At 40.6% G+C, this 19,390-nt stretch overlaps 1 protein-coding gene across 2 annotated transcripts in view; it reads right to left on the bottom strand.

Annotated features, from left to right (window-relative positions):
- LOC122811177 overlaps nt 1-19,390 on the bottom strand; it is a 3,180,768-nt gene that overhangs the window by 2,801,751 nt on the left and 359,627 nt on the right. For both annotated transcript variants that reach the window (XM_044082849.1, XM_044082848.1), the window contains exon 2: nt 16,226-16,376. In XM_044082849.1, coding sequence (XP_043938784.1) covers nt 16,226-16,376 — 151 coding nt within the window. The remainder of the gene's footprint in view (nt 1-16,225; nt 16,377-19,390) is intronic.

Here is a 19,390-nt window from a genome sequence, read left to right as displayed (position 1 = left end):
TACACCTTCCTAGTATAACTCATTCTATCTTTTTAATATTTTCATTGTTACTAACTTCGAAAAGGTGCCTGCCGGTTCCTTTATTTTTTTATTTGTATGCAGCCGTGTCTATAAACAAAAGGGAAGGTGTTAATTTCCCCAAAGGAGTTGTACTAAGGAAGTAAAGTTTTGCATCGGCTAAGCTCGATATTGTTTTATTTATAAATATAAAAGCTGTGAGCTTAACTGAACTGCTGAATTGGGTGAGTGTAATCTGATTGTTTACCATCTGCAATTTTAGGATACAACCCAAGTAAAACCACTGTTTCTGTTTTTAGTGGTGTATTATAACTTTATAGAAGAGTTTTGTAAACACTGCTTTGGTTGTTATTGGGTACATGTGATACGCTACAACTAGCGTTCCTGTTGTAGGTACATCCAAGATTTTTTATCGTGCATTTATATTCTAATTAATGTTGGACTAAACAAAAGTTTAAATGTTAGGTTAAATGGTAGTAATCATGTGACGTTTAAGAGGTATTTAAATCAGGTGGTTGATTTTACAATTGTTTTATGTTTTTCTGAAGAAGTCGGCATGTGGCTGACAAAAAGCCTGTGATTAGAGCTTAAAATAAAGAGCGGTATTTTGGATATTTTACTGGACTTTTAATTCACTATTGTGCTATCGTATTTTTGAACTGTACCCGCTAGTCCAGAACACATCCAGTCTGGTGTTATAGTTTTGTTTTTTACGCTAATTTGGTTTACGAAAGGACACCTCATCAGAGTGAGACCGTGGGGACCCTTTCCCATCATCAAAGTCTGTATCTTCGGTCAAAGACTCCTCAGTGGAGTCCATGTGCTTCCTCTTGCATGAACCCTTGCAAGGGACTTCCTCAGTGGGGAGCTCTGGGGAAGAATGCAAAGAAGGGATCTCCTGAGGGGGAGAAACCTGAGGCCCTTGTGCCCATTGTCCAGCGGTTGTGGCTTGTGACAGTTGGGGCATGGGGGGGGGACTCTGACATGGAGGGTTTGCCAGTGGAGGCAAGCCCCTTTTCCATGGCCTGGAAGGCCAGACCACCTGAAGAGGGATGGGAGCCCAGAACCAAGCACGACAAAACTCAGAACCAGTGTCACAACCCGCTCCGACGAGCCAACTCCCAGACCATAAGTCTGAAGAGGGCTGTGGAGCATGAGGTAAAAAAAATTCCTGGAGGGTGCCATAGAAAAAAATTGGCGTGGAACCAAGAATGCCTTCCCCCATGGCAAAGCCACTAGCCTGAGAAGATCCTGGTGCTCAGTGCACCGAGGGCTATGAGGATGACTCCGTCTCCAAAGTGAGGTCCACTATTGGAGTCAGAGGAAGGGAAGCTGCTGTAGGAGGAAGGGATTTTGATGTTTCCGTGGAAGTCGAAGGAGGAGTGTATGTGAGAAATATGGTCACCTGGAAGAGGGAATGTAGCTTTAGTTGATTGAGAGAGACCCCTGACCAGAAGCAACTGGTAGACAAGCCACAACACATCCTGTTCTGAGAGGCTCCTGGTCGACCTCATAGAGAAACCTGAAGGCGATTCTGGCATTTCTAAAAAAGGGCTATATTGGCTTCCAACAAATGGATCCAAGGAAGGAGACTACTTGGTCCTTGCTAGTTCATATGGTGCAGAGCCCGGAACCAAGGGTGCCTGCACTGAGGAGAATAGTGTCAAAGTTATCTGCACCGACGAAGGCAGCCCCATAGAAGTTGAAGGTGTCTGCACCATAAAGGGCGGTGTGGCAAATGTCTGCACTGATGAATACAGTGCCATGAGGAAGATGTCTGCACCAGTATTGACTGTGCCGAAAAAGACTGCACCGAACAGCATGCTGGTGCTGAAGGTGTCTACATCGTAGAGGACAGTATTGTCAAACTCGGGGCAGAAGGAGTTTGCACCAATGGTGCCGAAGGAGACTGTACCCTGCAGAAACGGTGCTAATAAAGTCTGCAATTAAACTGTCAGAGCTGTAAGTGTCTGCACTGGAAACTCCAGTGCCAGTGGCTATAAAGAGAACATAGCTGGAGCAAGAATCAACTGGGGTGGTGCCAAGGCTGGGGCCGAAAAAGCCACAGATGGCAGTGCCAGGCTCGACATTTTTACCTTTTTGTGAGTCGACTCCTTGCAATCTCCAGAGGGAGATGAAGTGAGCGACCTCGAGGAGGAAGAAGAAGAAGAATACCTCTTATGAGGTTTAGGAGGAGGGAGTGAGCCCTCCAACCCAGAGATAGCCTCACAGAAAGGAGTTTTAAGGAGGCCTTTCAGGATTAACTTGTTCTTCCTTTCATTGAGAGTCCTTGTTGAAAATTTTCTACAAATCACACATGCGGGATCCAGTGAAAGGTGTGAGACATTCAAGCAATAGACACATAAATCATGGCCATCAGAAAGCGGTAACTTACGGCCGCATTCCATACATTGTTTGAAACCAACACTACTTTTCTTGTCCAACATAATGATATATGAAGGGAGAAGAATGACAGTACCAAGGAGTTAAGAAAGCTACCCAGAAGGATAAGATAGAGAGAAAAAAAGGATTTCCAATGATGGTAATGAAGAATTACCTCAAAGGTAAGAAAAGGGTAATAAAAGGGAAAAAACTATAGGGAGAGAGTCTTAAAGTTATGATAAGGTAAGAGTATAGAGATAGTAACTGATTGAAAACTTTTTAACCACTAACAATATAGAAACTTTCAAAAAAATTGTTCACTTAGCTGAGAGAGAGTGGCTTGACATGGCTATACAGCAACATGGGAAACGAGATCTGAGGTAACAGGGAGTAAAGCATTCTGGGTAGGACCTTAGCTCGAGAGTTTTTGGCTGACATAAGCTTGGTATGAGGCCGGCTTGGTTCCAAGGGCAGAACCGATAACCCGTCAGTAAGGAATGAACGAAGATTAACATCAGATGGTTTATTTCTGTTATCACTGCACTCTTAGAATACACTGTTACAATACAGTAGGAAACCATTCACATTAACAGAGTTTATATCAGTGCAGCTGTAAATAAAATTTTATATAGTAAAAAGCTTGAACTATGATCACTAAACTGCCAGAGACTTCTTGTCTCTTTACATGCACTCAAGATGAACTGAAACAAAATGAATAACTAAACAGATAAAAATACATAGGAAAACATGTTATGCCAGCTCACTGTCCTTTAAGTTCCTGGAATCAAAACATTCAACTTATAAAAGTTAGGTGACCACTTTTGACCTTAGACATGACTTTATCCATGCATTTGATACATATTTAAGCAGTAAACCCTAAATGATGCTCAACATCAATTACAGTATGCAATCAGAATTCTAAATGAGAAAAATTAGTCAATAGGAAATTGGAGAAATATTGAATCCCATGATGGTACCAGACTGAAAGGGGGAGGGATACTCACTGCTTGGCCCCCTGGTGAGTCAGTGTCACAAAGTCTCAGCAAAGAACTGACAACAAACTTTTAGAAAAGTTCTCCCATGCCAGCTGAAGCATACAGTAGAAATAAAACAAGAATAGGCTACTTGAAGGGTAAACATTGCTTTCTAGATCTGCCCTGATTAAAAAAAAAAAAAAAAAAATGTAAATGGGATTATAATAATAAAAAACATCATCAAAGAACTAGCTGTAATAGTAGAGAAGGGGTGCAAAGAATATAGCTGGAGTACTAGGAACACAAGCTGCCACAGTGAAGTGCTGCCAGGAAACAAAATGGCTATCAAACAACAAAGTTAATAGCCAGCCTCAGTGAGTGAAATCTCTAGTTCCTTTAAGTCCAGCCAAAAAGAAAAATGAACTAACAGCCATTTAGAAATAGGGAGGAGAGTGTTCTAATTTATAACAAATTCCAAAGGTCTCTAAAAAACATGCCAAATGGAAATAACCAACCTCCACCGAAGAAGCCCTGAAAAAAAAGACTAATAATCAAAATGGCTATAAAGCCACTGCCAAGGTGTCTGCAAAATGGGCTACCTCTAAAAAAAGGAATGCAGAAACAAAGTGTTCTCCATGTACAGGAAGTTAAATAGGGAACACAGTGTCCAGACATAATGGGGAAATGCTCCTTAAGCTATACACACTCCAAAATTGAAGAAATCTATCAGAATAAAAGTTCTGAAGGTAAAGTGACATGTTTGCTAACCCCTCCGTAGTTGCTGGCTTCCAGCCAGGGCCTGTGTCACAGTCTAAAATGAACCTTTATTTATGCTGTACAAATCTGAAATCTCAAGAGTCAGCTTTGGTCACCAATAAAAGATCTAAAAAGACAGAGAGTGCACAGAATCTATCTTCCTACACATTTTGTGTGTTTCTTTTTCTAATACTTATATCTTTTAATGACAAAAAGTCACAGCTATATCAAGTGCATCAGTATCTGATGTAACACACATGGCTTTTCAAGACAGGACAACTTACTACAGACAACTAAAGGGAACTACTACTGTTATTAAAATGTTGTCTAAGAACTAAGGTGCCCCTGTGACCTGGTATACATTGGTCAAAACAGCTAACAGTTCAAATAATGGTCTATAGATATTTACAGCTGAAAAATGTAAAAAAATGTTAGACAAAAGTCCTGCAGCTTTATATTTTGTTCATGTTTTGATAGCGATAATAAGGAGATGCAAGCTACTGTTTGATAAACTGGACTTGGTAAATGGTGATGTTAAAGAAGTCAGAAATTGTTACTGTGTGAATAAACCTTATTTATTCCTACATTTAACACCCTGAGGCCTACTGGATTAATTAATGGGTGTTCTTGGAAATGTGTTTTAACTAATTAATTGATTTTATTGTACTGTTTTTCTTATTTATTTATTTAACATTTGTTAACCAGGATAGTCCAACTGGGTGAAAAGCCCATTTTCAGTGGAGGACTGGGCAGAAAAGCCCCACAGACAATTTTACATGGTTTAGACAATAAAGAACAAAAATTATGAACATCTTAAAAACTCTTTACATCATAAGAATAAACATATTATAAACATCATGAGAATTATAAACATCACAGGTACATTACTAAGCATGGTGAATAATTAAATTAGATTAGATTACATTGTTATGGAGATTAAGTAGATTTAGGTAGGATAAGTAAATACACAATAAAAGAGCAAAGAGAAAGTTATGTACCGTATGGATGAGGAGAAACAGAATATGTAAGAGTAGAGAGAGAGGAGATAAAAGACTTGAAAATAGCCAAGAAGGGAAGGGGTAGAGGCTAAAAGAGGTAAAGAGAGAGGAAAGGTGGAGAAAGAAGGACGAAGACAGAGAGAGAGAGAGTTAAGGTAGGGGAGAAATGTTAGGCAGGAATAGAAAAAGGAGAGAAATAAAGCAGGGATGGCATATAATCTAAGTGCATGAGAATATAATGGTGATATTTAGATGCAGAGGAGCAGGAGAAGAGGAAATGAGTAAGTAAGTGGGCTGGATACAGAGGAAGTAGAATGCTAACAAATATGAAGAAGTCAACTCCAGTACATGGGGAAAGCCAATTGTTCCTGAGAAAGACTCCTAGCTGTTTTTGAAGTGTGTTGGGTTGGGTCAGTAGTAGTTAATATGCTCTGGGGGGTAGATTTCCATAATTTGAAGATATAGTCAGAGGAAAGAGAGCCCCCAGCTTTGTTATTGGATTTGGATTCTTGTAATAAGGATCAGTTGGAGAATTGAAGCGTACGTACAGGTGTTAGTGTAAGGTAAAAGCATAGTATGGAGGGCAGGAGTTTTTTTCAGATTGATTAACAAGTCTGTGTGCAAGGGTGAGTTGAGTGTAAGTTAAATAGTGGGGTAGTTAAGCCAGTTTAGTTGATGTAGAAAAGAGCATTGGTGAGACTTGTATGAGGAGTTAGTGGTGAATTTGGCTATCTTACTATAGCAGGTTTCAACCTTAGTGAGGATAGTTTTACTAATTTGATTCTATATAATAAGCCAAGTTCCATACAATTCCTCTTGATGAACTAGGATAATGGATGTCAGAAGTCAAGTTATTGTCTCTTAGAATACCTAATTATTTAGTCTGAGTTACAACTGGTATTATGGTGTTGCTCAAAGAATAGATTTCGAAAGGTATGGGGGACTTGTAAAAAGCCAGGGTAAAATAGCATTAGCTTAGTTTTAGAAGGGCTCAGAATCAGTTGTGAGTCAGGTAACCATGCCTGAACAGTCATGAAGAATTGCCGAGTAATAGCGACAAGATCATTTAGAGAAGGAGCAGCACAGATAAGAGTAGAGTCATCTGCGTACTGAATGACAGGCTAGAGGTGTGGAGGTATGGAGTCTATTTTTAAAGATGGTAAATAAGAGAGGACCTAGAATTCAGCCTTGTGGAACTCCCATATTAATAGGTAGTAAGCTTGAGAATTCATGCTGCATTTGACAGCTTGCTGCTGATCAGACAGGTAATTGTGGAACCAAGCTAGAGAGAAGTGGCTGAGGTTAAGGGAGGATAATTCAACAAGAAGTTTTTGATGGGAAACAGTGTCAAAAGCTTTGGTTAGATCTAAAAAGATGGAGGATACTAGCGTCCCATTGTTTCTATGTTGGTATATGGTATTAGTGAAATTGAGAAGGGCAGTTTTAATACTGTGATTTGGGCAGAAGCCATTTTGGGTGTTAAACAGAAAGATACTGGATAATAGGTACTTGAAAAGTTGGTTGTGGACACATTTTTCTTATACTTTGGAAAAGGGTAATAAGATGGCAATAGGTCTGTGATTAGAGAATTCGGTACAGTTACCACCATTGTGCAGAGGGATGATATAAGAAATTTTCCAGCTAAAGGGAATGTGGTGTTCTGAGATAGAGCAACTGATCCGAATAGGATCAGGATGTTCCTTCATGCTGATTATATTTTCTGTCTTTAGGATCTGTCATTTGTGTGAATTTTATTTTCATGAGAAGGCTTTAGCTGAGGCATTGGAGACATGTTTTTCTTATTAAAAACCTTTGTTTTGGACTCAATTTCTGTCTTGTGTTTATCAGATAAAAATATTTTAAAGATAGATGTATATATAAATAATGTGTTCTCTCACTCAGATTCAGGTCTTATTCTCATGTGCCCAAACAATTCATATTGATTTTCCTCTTGTCTGATAATCTATATTGACCCAAACCAATCTGCTTTCTGAAAGGTAACTCCTGCCTATTTAACCAGGTAGATTTCTTGGTGAAGGTCATAAAGGCACTGAACAATGTTAAGTATGTGCACACTGCCTACCTAGGTCTGGCCAACACTTCTACTACTATTCTACATTCTTGCATTTTAAATAAACCTTCAGGATAAATCTGGCTTTGATCTTGTTGCTTTATAATAGAAGCCGAACGAATTTTTGGATGTCCAGAATTCTTTGATCTGTTAGTCTGGCTAACATTTTGACGGTGTTTAATTCTGCGCCTATAAAGGTGATAGATTGGCAAGGCAGCAGAGAAGATTTTTCGAAATTTACTGAGATTCCCAAACTCCTGCAAAGCTGTAGAGTGTAGTCTCTGGACTGAAGAAGCTGACACTTGGTGGTGGCTGAGAGGAGCCAGTCGTCCAAATAAGGAAACACCTGTAATCCTAGACGTCTCAGGTGAGCCGTGACCACTGCCATGCATTTGGTAAACACTCTGGGGGCTGAAGTGAGGCCAAAGGGCAGTGCTCTGAATTGGTAATGACTGGTCCCTAGCCGAAAGCGGAGAAACCTTCTGGAGCGTCTGTGAATCTTTATGTGATAGTACGCATCCTGAAGGTCTATAGAGCACATCCAGTTGTCCTTGCCCAGAAAGGGCAGAATGGACTGAAGCGTGACCATCCGGAATCTTGCCTTCTTGACAAATCTGTTTAGATTGCTCAGGTCTAATATTGGTCTCCAATCTCCCGTCCTTTTGGGGACCAAAAAGAATCTTGAGTAGACGCCGGATCCTATCTGGTCTGCCGGCACTGTCTGGACGGCTCTTTTTTCTAGGAGTTTTGAAACCTCCTGTTCTGCCAAATCCCTTTGACCGGGTGAGATGTCTGGAAGGGATTGTAGAGGTATGGGAAACCTTTCGAAGGGGATTTTGTAACCCTCTGATATAATCGACTGTACCCACATCTCTTGTGATAGGGATTGCCAGGCTACTGGGTACAGTGAGATCCTTCCCCCGACTGCCTCCAAGGGTGGACAGTCGGGCAACACCTCAGGGATGCTGAAAGGGCTTCTCAGGAAGAGACTCCCTGTTGCCCTGGTTCTGAGGACCCCCCCCTGCCTCTAGGGCGGCGTCTATTATTGTTACCCCTCTGCCTCTGGGGGTAAACTGACCACGTGTGTCCGGTGTAGCTCCTTGGGCTTTACGGAACCACATCTTCCCCCCCTTCTGGCCCTTGGGATATGGTCTAGAAGGAGTGTAAAATTGGACTCCAACAGCAGAAAGAGTTTTACCGTCCTGCTCACACCTGGTCAAGGTATCCTTCACCTGAGGTCCGAACAAAGCCGAACCATCAAAGGGGTATTCGTGAAGGACGCCTTAAAGGGGTCCGCAAAATTACACAGCCGCATCCAGGCTTGGCGCCTAAGAGCAACTCCTGTGCCTGCGTTCTGCTCGCTCCATCGGCCGCATAAGATATGAGCCGCATGGAGGAGTTAGATATGGAATTCAGGATAGCAAGCTGTGAGGCAATCTTTTCCTGAGCCCCAGCAGCTGAAGGATCCTGGACTACTTCACCCAGTTCTTTGAGAACATCTCGTTGAAGCCTGGTGAAGTGGCAAAGATAATTCAGCGAACGCATAGCAAAGGTCGCTGAAGAAAACATCCACTTTCCATACCTGTCCATGGTCCTAGAATCCTTGTTAGGAGGATGGACAGGTACTGAAGGATCCGCCAGTTCCTTCTTAGTGGCCACCGCCACCACCATAGCATCCACAGAGACACCCTTGGAAAGGAACTGTTTGTCCGAAGGGGCCGTGATGAACTTGGATGGTCTTCTGGGGACAGGTTCCACAGAATCTGGAGCCGCCCACGCCTTCCGAGCCACCACCTGCATAAGTGGGTCGAAAGGCGGAGACACCCAGGAGGTGGAGGGTCGGGATCCAAAAGCCTCCAGGTATACCGACTCATCCTCGGAGGGGTCAATGGAGGGCCAATTCCCCCTCTGTTTGAGGAGCTCAAGGATGTCTGAAGAGGAGACATCCTCAGAGGGGGACCGTGGGGAACCCTCCGACTCATCTAAGTCGGTATCAGATGTAGTAGACTCAGGGGAGTCTGTGTGTTTCCTCTTACACGTCCTCTTCCGAGGGGGTTCCCCTGCAGGATCAGGAGAAACCTCGGAAGAGGAGGAAATTCCCAATGGGGAAACCTGGGGCGATGGATCCCTGGGCCTGTGAGCAAGAGGCATCTGCAGGCACTGATGAGGGAGGAGCTAGAGGGATGGACCGTTGACCAGTCTCAGAGGCCAGGACACTCCTCATCACCTCAAAGGCCCCTCTCCCCAGGAGGCCGGAATATCCCCGCTCCGAAGAAACAGGAATTCCCGGCTCCAAGGAGAGAGAAGGCTCCGAGGCCGATGACGGCGCCGAGCTTACCAAAGCTGAAGCCCAGAGAGGGAGAGCGGGGTCGGACAAGGGTCCGATGCCACTAGCCCCCTCGGAGCCGACAGTGGAAATCCGACGACCGGATCCCTCCAAAGAAGGTCTCAAGGAGGAGATCGGAGATGAGGACGACGGAGCCGAAGGATGTATCGGCACCGGCATCGAAACAGTCGCTGTCCCGAGAAGCTCCGGCTCTGAACTCTGGTGTGGAGTCGGAGGAGGAAGTTCAAGGATTGGGGCAATAGCCGAAGTCTGTTGAGACGGGCTATGGAGCATTTGGGCCAGTGCCTGAGACTTCAACAGCCTGCTTACCACCCTCTCTAAGTTGTGGTCAGACAGCCTGGAAGATCTCGAAGATCGGCTCCGATGGCTCCGCTCCGACAAAAGAGGAGACCCCGGAGCCGAGTGGATACTCAGTATTGAAGGGGACCGAGATCTCTTTCGGGTCGAAGCCATCGGAGCCGAAGTCCCCTGAACTCCAGATGGAGCCGAGGGTTTCTTGGCTCCGATGCTGGATAAAGTGTCGGCTCCAGCCGGAGCCGACAAAGCCACAGCAGTCAAGGTATCGGAGCCAGCCGGCGCCGAACCTACTGCTTCAACAGAAAATGCATCGGTTCCAGCCGGAGCCGATCTCGGCTCCGACGGAGCCGGAGCCACCGGAGGAGGCTTGGATACTGTAGCCTGAACCTTCGGTGGCTTAGGAGATTTCCCTGACCCTGATTTAGGGGGAGAACCTTCTGGCTTAAGTAAGCCTCGGAGGATGAGCTTATTCCTCCTTTCCTGCAGGACTCTCTGGCTAAAGGCATGACACAAAGCACAGGAGTCCTGCAGGTGCAAAGGCCCCAGGCAATAAACACAAGAAGTGTGACCGTCTGTCAGAGACATTTTCTGACAGCACTGGTCACACTTCTTGAAGCCTGAGACCTTGCCTTCCTTCGACATGTCCTAGGAGGAAGAAACACAGACAAAATCCCAACAAACACACAAATTAATCCCCTACACAAACACACAGGAAGGGAATAACCAATGGGGTTTTAGGCCCAACTAAAAACTTTAGACTAAAGGTATAAAGAGAGGGAAAAAAGTTTGAAAACTAGGGAATAGGGTGGGCTGTAACTCACTACAGACTAAACTATGACTAAACAGGGAAAAATAAATCCCTAACTAAGCTTTTCTTATTTTACTAAGAAATTACTTACCTCAGCTGGCAAAGGAGACCTCTTTCGCTAAGCGGCAAACGAGATCTGAGGTAGTCCCGCCTTGCATCATGGGATATAGGGTTGCCTCAAGCTGGTAAAAGGAGTTCTCGAGCTAAAGCAAGTGCCGAGTCGGAGCCGAGGATCGGCTCCGAACCCATCCAGCAAGAATGAAGGCGAGATTGACAACTTAACATCCTTATTTATTCCTACATTTAACACCCTGAGGCCTACTGGATTAATTAATGGGTGTTCTTGGAAATGTGTTTTAACTGTTTAATTGATTTTATTGTACTGTTTCTCTTATTTATTTATTTAACATTTGTTAACCAGGATAGTCCAACTGGGTGAAAAGCCCATTTTCAGTGGAGGACTGGGCAGAAAAGCCTCACAGACAATTTTACATGGTTTAGACAATAAAGAACAAAAATTATGAACATCTTAAAAACTCTTTACATCACAAGAATAAACATATTATAAACATCATGAGAATTATAAACATCACAGGTACATTACTAAGCATGGTGAATAATTAAATTAGATTAGATTACATTGTTATGGAGATTAAGTAGATTTAGGTAGGATAAGTAAATACACAACAATAAAAGAGCAAAGAGAAAGTTATGTACCGTATGGATGAGGAGAAACAAAATATGTAAGAGTAGAGAGAGAGGAGATAAAAGACTTGAAAATAGCCAAGAAGGGAAGGGGTAGAGGCTAAAAGAGGAAAGAGGTAAAGAGAGAGGAAAGGTGGAGAAAGAAGGACGAAGACAGAGAGAGAGAGAGTTAAGGTAGGGGAGAAATGTTAGGCAGGAATAGAAAAAGGAGAGAAATAAAGCAGGGATGGCATATAATCTAAGTGCATGAGAATATAATGGTGATATTTAGATGCAGAGGAGCAGGAGAAGAGGAAATGAGTAAGTAAGTGGGCTGGATACAGAGGAAGTAGAATGCTAACAAGTATGAAGAAGTCAAGTCCAGTACACGGAGAGAGCCAATTGTTCCTGAGAAAGACTCTTAGCTGTTTTTGAAGTGTGTTGGGTTGGGTCAGTAGTAGTTAATATGCTCTGGGGAGTAGAATTCCATAATTTGAAGATATAGTCAGAGGAAAGAGAGTCCCCAGCTTTGTTATTGGATTTGGATTCTTGTAATAGGATCAGTTGGAGAATTGAAGAGTGCGTACAGGTGTTAGTGTAAGGTAAAAGCATAGTATGGAGGGCAGGAGTTTTTTTCAGATTGATTAACAAGTCTGTGTGCAAGGGTGAGTTGAGTGTAAGTTAAATAGTGGGGTAGTTCAAGCCAGTTTAGCTGATGTAGAAAAGAGCATTGGTGAGACTTGTATGAGGAGTTAGTGGTGAATTTGGCTATCTTACTATAGCAGGTTTCAACCTTAGTGAGGATAGTTTTGCTAATTTGATTCTATATAATAAGCCAAGTTCCATACAATTCCTCTTGATGAACTAGGATAATGGATGTCAGAAGTCAAGTTATTGTCTCTTAGAATACCTAATTATTTAGTCTGAGTTACAACTGGTATTATGGTGTTGCTCAAAGAATAGATTTCGAAAGGTATGGGGGACTTGTAAAAAGCTGGGGTAAAATAGCATTAGCTTAGTTTTAGAAGGGCTCAGAATCAGTTGTGACTCAGGTAACCATGCCTGAACAGTCATGAAGAATTGCCGAGTAATAGCGACAAGATCATTTAGAGAAGGCGCAGCACAGATGAGAGTAGAGTCATCCGCGTACTGAATGACAGATGCTAGAGGAGTGGAGGTATGAAGTCTATTTGTAAAGATGGTAAATAAGAGAGGACCTAGAATTCAGCCTTATGGAACTCCCATATTAATAGGTAGTAAGCTTGAGAATTCATGCTGCATTTGACAGCTTGCTGCTGATCAGACAGGTAATTGTGGAACCAAGCTAGAGAGAAGTGGCTGAGGTTAAGGGAGGATAATTCAACAAGAAGTTTCTGATGGGAAACAGTGTCAAAAGCTTTGGTTAGATCTAAAAAGATGGAGGATACTAGCGTCCCATTGTTTCTATGTTGGTATATGGTATTAGTGAAATTGAGAAGGGCAGTTTTAATACTGTGATTAGGGCAGAAGCCATTTTGGGTGTTAAACAGAAAGACACTGGATAATAGGTACTTGAAAAGTTGGTTGTGGACACATTTTTCTTATACTTTGGAAAGGGTAATAAGATGGCAATAGGTCTGTGATTAGAGAATTCGGTACAGTTACCACCATTGTGCAGAGGGATGATATAAGAAATTTTCCAGCTAAAGGGAATGTAGTGTTCTGAGATAGAGCAACTGATCAGAATAATGGCAGGATGTTCCTTCATGCTGATTATATTTTCTGTCTTTAGGATCTGTCGTTTGTGTGAATTTTATTTTCATGAGAAGGCTTTAGCTGAGGCATTGGAGACATGTTTTTCTTATTAAAAACCTTTGTTTTGGACTCAATTTCTGTCTTGTGTTTATCAGATAAAAATATTTTAAAGATAGATGTATATACAAATAAATGTGTTCTCTCACTCAGATTCAGGTCTTATTCTCATGTGCCCAAACAATTCATATTGATTTTCCTCTTGTCTGATAATCTATATTGACCCAAACCAATATGCTTTCTGAAAGGTAACTCCTGCCTATTTAACCAGGTAGATTTCTTGGTGAAGGTCATAAAGGCACTGAACAATGTTAAGTATGTGCACACTGCCTACCTAGGTCTGGCCAACACTTCTACTACTATTCTACAGTCTTGCATTTTAAATAAACTTTGAATGTAAACCCCTACATAACTCATTAGTTACCTAGTTGGCTTACAGAATGAAGAAACTCTTTCAGCTTTGCCGGCACATTTTCCTCTACAGCACTCATCACAAGTGACATCCCCCAGATTTCCATACTAGGACCACTACTCTTCTGATCAACAGCCTCTGTTTGACTAAGTTTGTTAATGAGTGCAAACTTGAAATTATAATCAGCTCATCAGAAGTCAATTAAACTGTAGTTTGTGTAAATTTTATTGTGCAAGCTAGTCAGCTGACCCTTTTCAATCATGACCCAGTATCCAAAGGAGCAATAAAAAGCAGTGTCTCAGTGGTGCAGCGGTTAGCACTGCTGACTCACAGCAAGAGGTTCTCTAGTTCAATTCTCAGCTGGGGTGCCTTCTGTGCAGAGTTTGGATGTCCTTCCTGCTTTTGCATGGGTTTCTGCCCACAGTCCAAAGACATGCATCTGCAGCGTTTCTCCACGGACATCCACTGAAAATGGGTTCTGTCCCAGTCAGACTTTCCCAGTAAATAAATAAATAAATAGATAAATAAATAAAAAAATATATTTACCAAAGGGGTGTAACCCTCACAATCTCAGTATCAAGATAATAGACTAAATCTAAATGAAATGAAGCACAGCACTGTGCTCTTTGTAAGACATTCTCCCAACTAATATTTAGCTTCAAAATCTTCCATTTCCTTTCCCCTGCTGCTCAAAGTGCAACAGACAGAAATATTCTTATCCCAAAACTAGAAAATGGCATGCCACTTCTAACCCTTCAGTCTACTGCCAATACTCACTCTGCAAATGACAGATAAGAACAAGTGCAGGTTTGTACTATTTTACTAATGCACATAACCATCACTGAAACCTTCTCAAGAGTTTTAGCTAGTTACCAGTTAAAAGCATAAATAATTTATTGCTTTGCACAATATGATTTAAAATTCTTATTCTTAGTCAATGTTTACCTCTAAGAACACAACTTTCAATCAAGAGCCAATTATACTGCATTTTATAGATACACAGAACAATGCCATCACTATAATTAGACCGAGGTTCAAAACAACTATTGGTGAAGAGGCATATTCAAGGATGGGGCCAACTATAAGGAATCATTTAGCAAATAATGTAAGGACACAGCAGACACTGAAAGGCTTTAATCAGAACCACAGCTAGGGTGGGACAAAGGAGGCATCCATCCTTGGCATATGATGTCAGGGGGCATGATCATGAGCACTGCAAATGGAATTTTTTTGTTTTTCTCCTCATGTTATCATGAGGGTATAACGGAGAAGATGCAATGTTCTATGAAGGAGTGCCACATGGGAGAGGGAGCTTTTTTCTGTTTGCTCTTTTGTCATAACAATCATATTATAAATACATTGTTACTGTTTACATGGTCACTAAGTGTTCTACTTTACTGTAAACATAAATACTCTTGTTGTCATGTATATGCTGCTGTTACTGCTCCTTTAGGTATTGGATCATGGCTGAAAAGGGTTAGCTGACTAGCTTGCCCAAATAATAAACAAATGAATTAATGAACAAATGAATTAATGAACAAATAAACAAACAAAAAAGGGACACCCCTGCACCTACTATATAAATTATGCCCCCATCAAATACATACTATCATTAGAGACTGAACAAATTTGTGGGGAATGAACTCTTTTCTGACTAACAAATACCAGCTATTGGTACGAATCTTTTAGCTAGACCATTTAGTTACTAAAAGAATAACCTCCAGTTCAAAAGTCATTGTCCCAATATACTACTCCTTCTTTGGCTCCCTACCCGAATACAATGTCCCCTTTAGCATGTGTCTGTTCAGAAACATTGCCCAAACACAAATACAAACACAAACATTTCAATGTTTCTTCACAAAGAAAATGTTATGCATGAGCTCACTAAGTTACACAGTGTGACTAAAATCACAATTTCTCTACTTTGTCTCTTACAGATCCATATCAAGCTTGATATCTTACACAGTCAAAAATCTGTTAACACCCAAATACAAGGGACCCAAATATATAACAGAATATAAACAGAACCTGCTGTGGGGAGTATCCTCTCTCACACAGAGAATGATTTACCCATGGAATAAGCTTTCCCTTAATAGCAGACAAAGCAGCTCCCCAACTCTTTTCAAAAGTAACCTCAATGACTGGATGGAGATCTGTAAATCCCTTCTAGATAAGGAGAGCACGTCTTGAGAATTGCAGTGGCTAGGCTACAAATGATGTACTTGATTAATTGCTCAGTAACTAATTATGAACATACATACAGGACCCTGCCTCTGTTTTTCTGTGAGCACAGAGTCAAACATTAAATGACAGAAAAACCCAGTAAATTCAGCCATTACTTTGAAACCTAGCAAATGCTTTATGTTTTTTGGGAAAAAGCATACATGAGTGGAATATGTATTGTTTTCAAATGCTATGTCTTTCTTAAAAAAAAAAAAAAAAGTATAGAAACACACACACACACACACACACACACACACACACACACACAAACTACGGATGCCAAAAAATGGAAAGCTTAGTAATGCCACCATACCCTTACAGTAACCATCTGGATACTAATCTCTTAAAAAACAAAATGATAAAAAATAGTTACTGGCATGCAGCTATAACTTTAAAACTATGTGTAAAAGATAAAAGGTGGCCATTTTCAGCATCACTGCTTACAGAAAAAGTGGAATGCTTACCTACACGTCTGGAATCCTAAGTTTAAGGCATTTTCAAGTTGTGCCTTTGTTGCTAATACAGCATTCTGTAATTTACAAGCTTCAATGGCATTTTTGCAGGTATATTTCCCAGTCCCAGCTGGTGATTCAATCAGTTGTACCTGAAAAAGACCTAAAAAGAAAATGTATCACTAAGAGAGTGTACTATAATCAATTTCAGCAACTACCACTTGGTGTTATGTGCACGCTTCTCTATAGAAAAAATGCAAGAACAATAAATGCATACTTCTAAACATGTTAACACTAACTTGGAGAACACTCAGTTAATAAGGGGTCATGAAAAATGTAACATCAAGAAGTAAACAATAAATAACAGGGTACTGAAGTGTGTCAGCTACCCCTCAAAAATAAATTTTCATAGCTCAGCTACGAGCCCTGATTTATGTTACTGCATTCACAAAATGAGTTATGTTGCTGAGAATTAATTTTTTCATGTTAACAATAAAATTATTCCATACAAATGACTGAAAGTAGCACTACAGGCACTGCTTCCTGTAAGCAGCAGTCAGACTAAATATACAGCATATTTTAATTATTTAATTACACTTTAATTACTGGAATTTTTGACTTACATATGTTAAGTGTGGTGATGGTTTGTGCCTTTTTTAATTTCTCCAAGTCTTTTAGATATCTAATACCATGATGGGAATGGACCTCATTCCTAAGTTAAAGTATGATTAAAGTTCATGAAATTAGTATTGTTTCAGTCTTTGATGTCAGCCAGTACTGCTCTTCACAGCATCTGCAATGTGCCCAGTAATGACTCCTTCTGCAATTCGTATGGGGTTACATGGATTGGCAACATATCTAAATATGACTGTAAATTCTTTTTTATAAGACCCGTTGCTCCTACTACTATTGGAACTGTCCGAGTATCCTTCTTCCACATTGCCCTCATTTCTGCCTGCAGATCCTGATATTTTATGACTTTGTCTCTCTCTGTACGCAAGACACTGTAGTCAATGGGTGTAGCAATTTCAATGATCAATGCCACTTTTGTCTTCTTTTCTTGGATCACTATATACGGTTTTCTAGCATCTGTCTTTTGGACTGTTGGTAATGGGTGATCCCATGTGATAAAAACTTCATAGTTTTCTATGATGCTTTGTGGCTCACGTTTCCAGTATTTTTCAGCCACTTCAATACCATAATATTTACACAATCCCCAGTGCAACAGTCTCCCCACATTATTATGCCTTTCAATATACAGTCCATCTGCCATTAGTGTGTCGCAACCAGAAACAAGGTGAGGGACTGTTTCCAATTTGGTTTTACAAAACCTACATTTGTCTGTTTCTCCCACATGTTCAATGGACTTTGTAAACCAGTGTGTACATAGCCCACTGTCTTGGGCTGCCAATATTAACCTTTCATTTCTTGGTTTGAATTCGCCTATCCTTAATCATTCCTACGTTCATTCCTGATCAACACGAGGTTCTTCCAGAAATTTTCTATACTTGCAACTATATTTATGTTTTTTCCACATTTCTTGCCTTCTCATCTGGTCTTTCACCTTATATTCTTTCTTTTGTTTTTTGGCACATTCAGTTGCTGCCTGTTTTTTTTATCTACTTCTGGTTTGATTTCCATTCCTGCTTAACGTCGATATGCTACTGCTAAATTAAGCAGAGAAGTCATCTTAGATTTATTCTCCTCATGTTTCAAAACTTTCACTACATTTGGATCTTGTGAGGTCAGTAGATATGTGTGGAGTCCCACGACTGCACATCTATACATGTAATCAGTTTCAAGGAGGCCTATCCCTCCTTCGGAATGCAGAGTATATAATGTTGGTATACACTGATTTTTATAAATCATTTGGTGAGCATGAAGCACCCTTCTTGTTTTAATATCTAATCTATCCAACACTTTTTGGGGCCAGTCAATCACTCCAAAATTGTACATTAGGACAGGAAGACCGACTTGATTTATAGCTTGGATCTTGTTCTTAGATGTCAATGCTGCTCTCAGTGGATTAATCTAAGTCTTCTAAAATATTCCTTACCGAGTTTTATTCACATTTGTTCATGTTTTATTGCTGATCCTTCATCAGTTCCCAAGTATTTATACACTTCCTCTTGCCCAAGTTCTTTTATATCACATTCTTGTCCCAAACTGATGTTTTCCTGGTGCTGCAGTTTTCCTGCTTGAAAGGCTGCTTTTGCACATTTATCAAGACCAAATGACATTCTAATATCATCTGAAAAAGTTTTGACAACCTGCAGCTGTGCTTTCAGTTCCTCATCTGATGAGATATACAGATTTAAATCATCGACAAAGAGAAGATGAGAAGTAATTAGACTTTGTTGTTTTCTAGGAGCCAAATTATAGGCATGGCCTAAGCTGTTAAGTAAACAACTTAATGGGTTAATGGCAAGGCAGAATAGCAACAGTGACAGAGTCACTCTGGAATATCCCCATTTGAACTTTTATCCATGGGATAATAATCTGTCCTTTATCATGCCTTAATTGCAAAGTAGTCTGCCATTGTTTCATGGTTACTGTAATGTAGTCAATCAGCGTAGGGTGTATCTTATACATTTTTAAGCACTCTTTTATCCATGAATGTAGGATACTATCAAATGCTTTTTTGTAGTCAATCCATACCATACTTAGATTTTTTTCCCATTTTTACAATTCTTCACTATAACTTTATTTAACAACAAATGACCCTTTGTTTTATATGACTTTCTTTTATTGCCCTTTTGTTTTACTGTCATAATTGAATTTTCTTCTAAATGACCATAAACTCTGTTGATGTCAATTCCCATGTATAGTTTATACATTGTTGGAAGGAAAATTATTGGTCTATAATTTTTTAGGGTAGCTTGTAGGTTCACTCTTAAGTAAGAGCATTGTTTTGCCTGTTGCAGCCAGTGTGGTGTCTGTTTGGGGTGCGCATACAAATAGTTCTTACACATGGTTAAATCCTCATGTAAAGATGTTAATACCTTTAACCAAAAGTTAGGTACTGCATCTTGGCCTGGGGTTTTCCAGTTAGAGGCTTTTCTTAACTTTGTTTCAATCTCTTTGGCTGTTACTTCATCCCATTTCATATCCTGCATGTTTAAATATCTTATTCTTTCTTTTACTTCTTCCATCCATTTAGCATCTTTGTTATGTTCC

Source organism: Protopterus annectens, chromosome 9.part0, assembly GCF_019279795.1.
Source record: "Protopterus annectens isolate FY-2018-M chromosome 9.part0, PAN1.0, whole genome shotgun sequence".
NCBI lineage: Eukaryota > Metazoa > Chordata > Ceratodontiformes > Protopteridae > Protopterus > Protopterus annectens.
The sequence above is the reverse complement of the archived record's forward strand: the minus strand, read 5'-3'. Positions and strand labels throughout refer to the sequence as shown.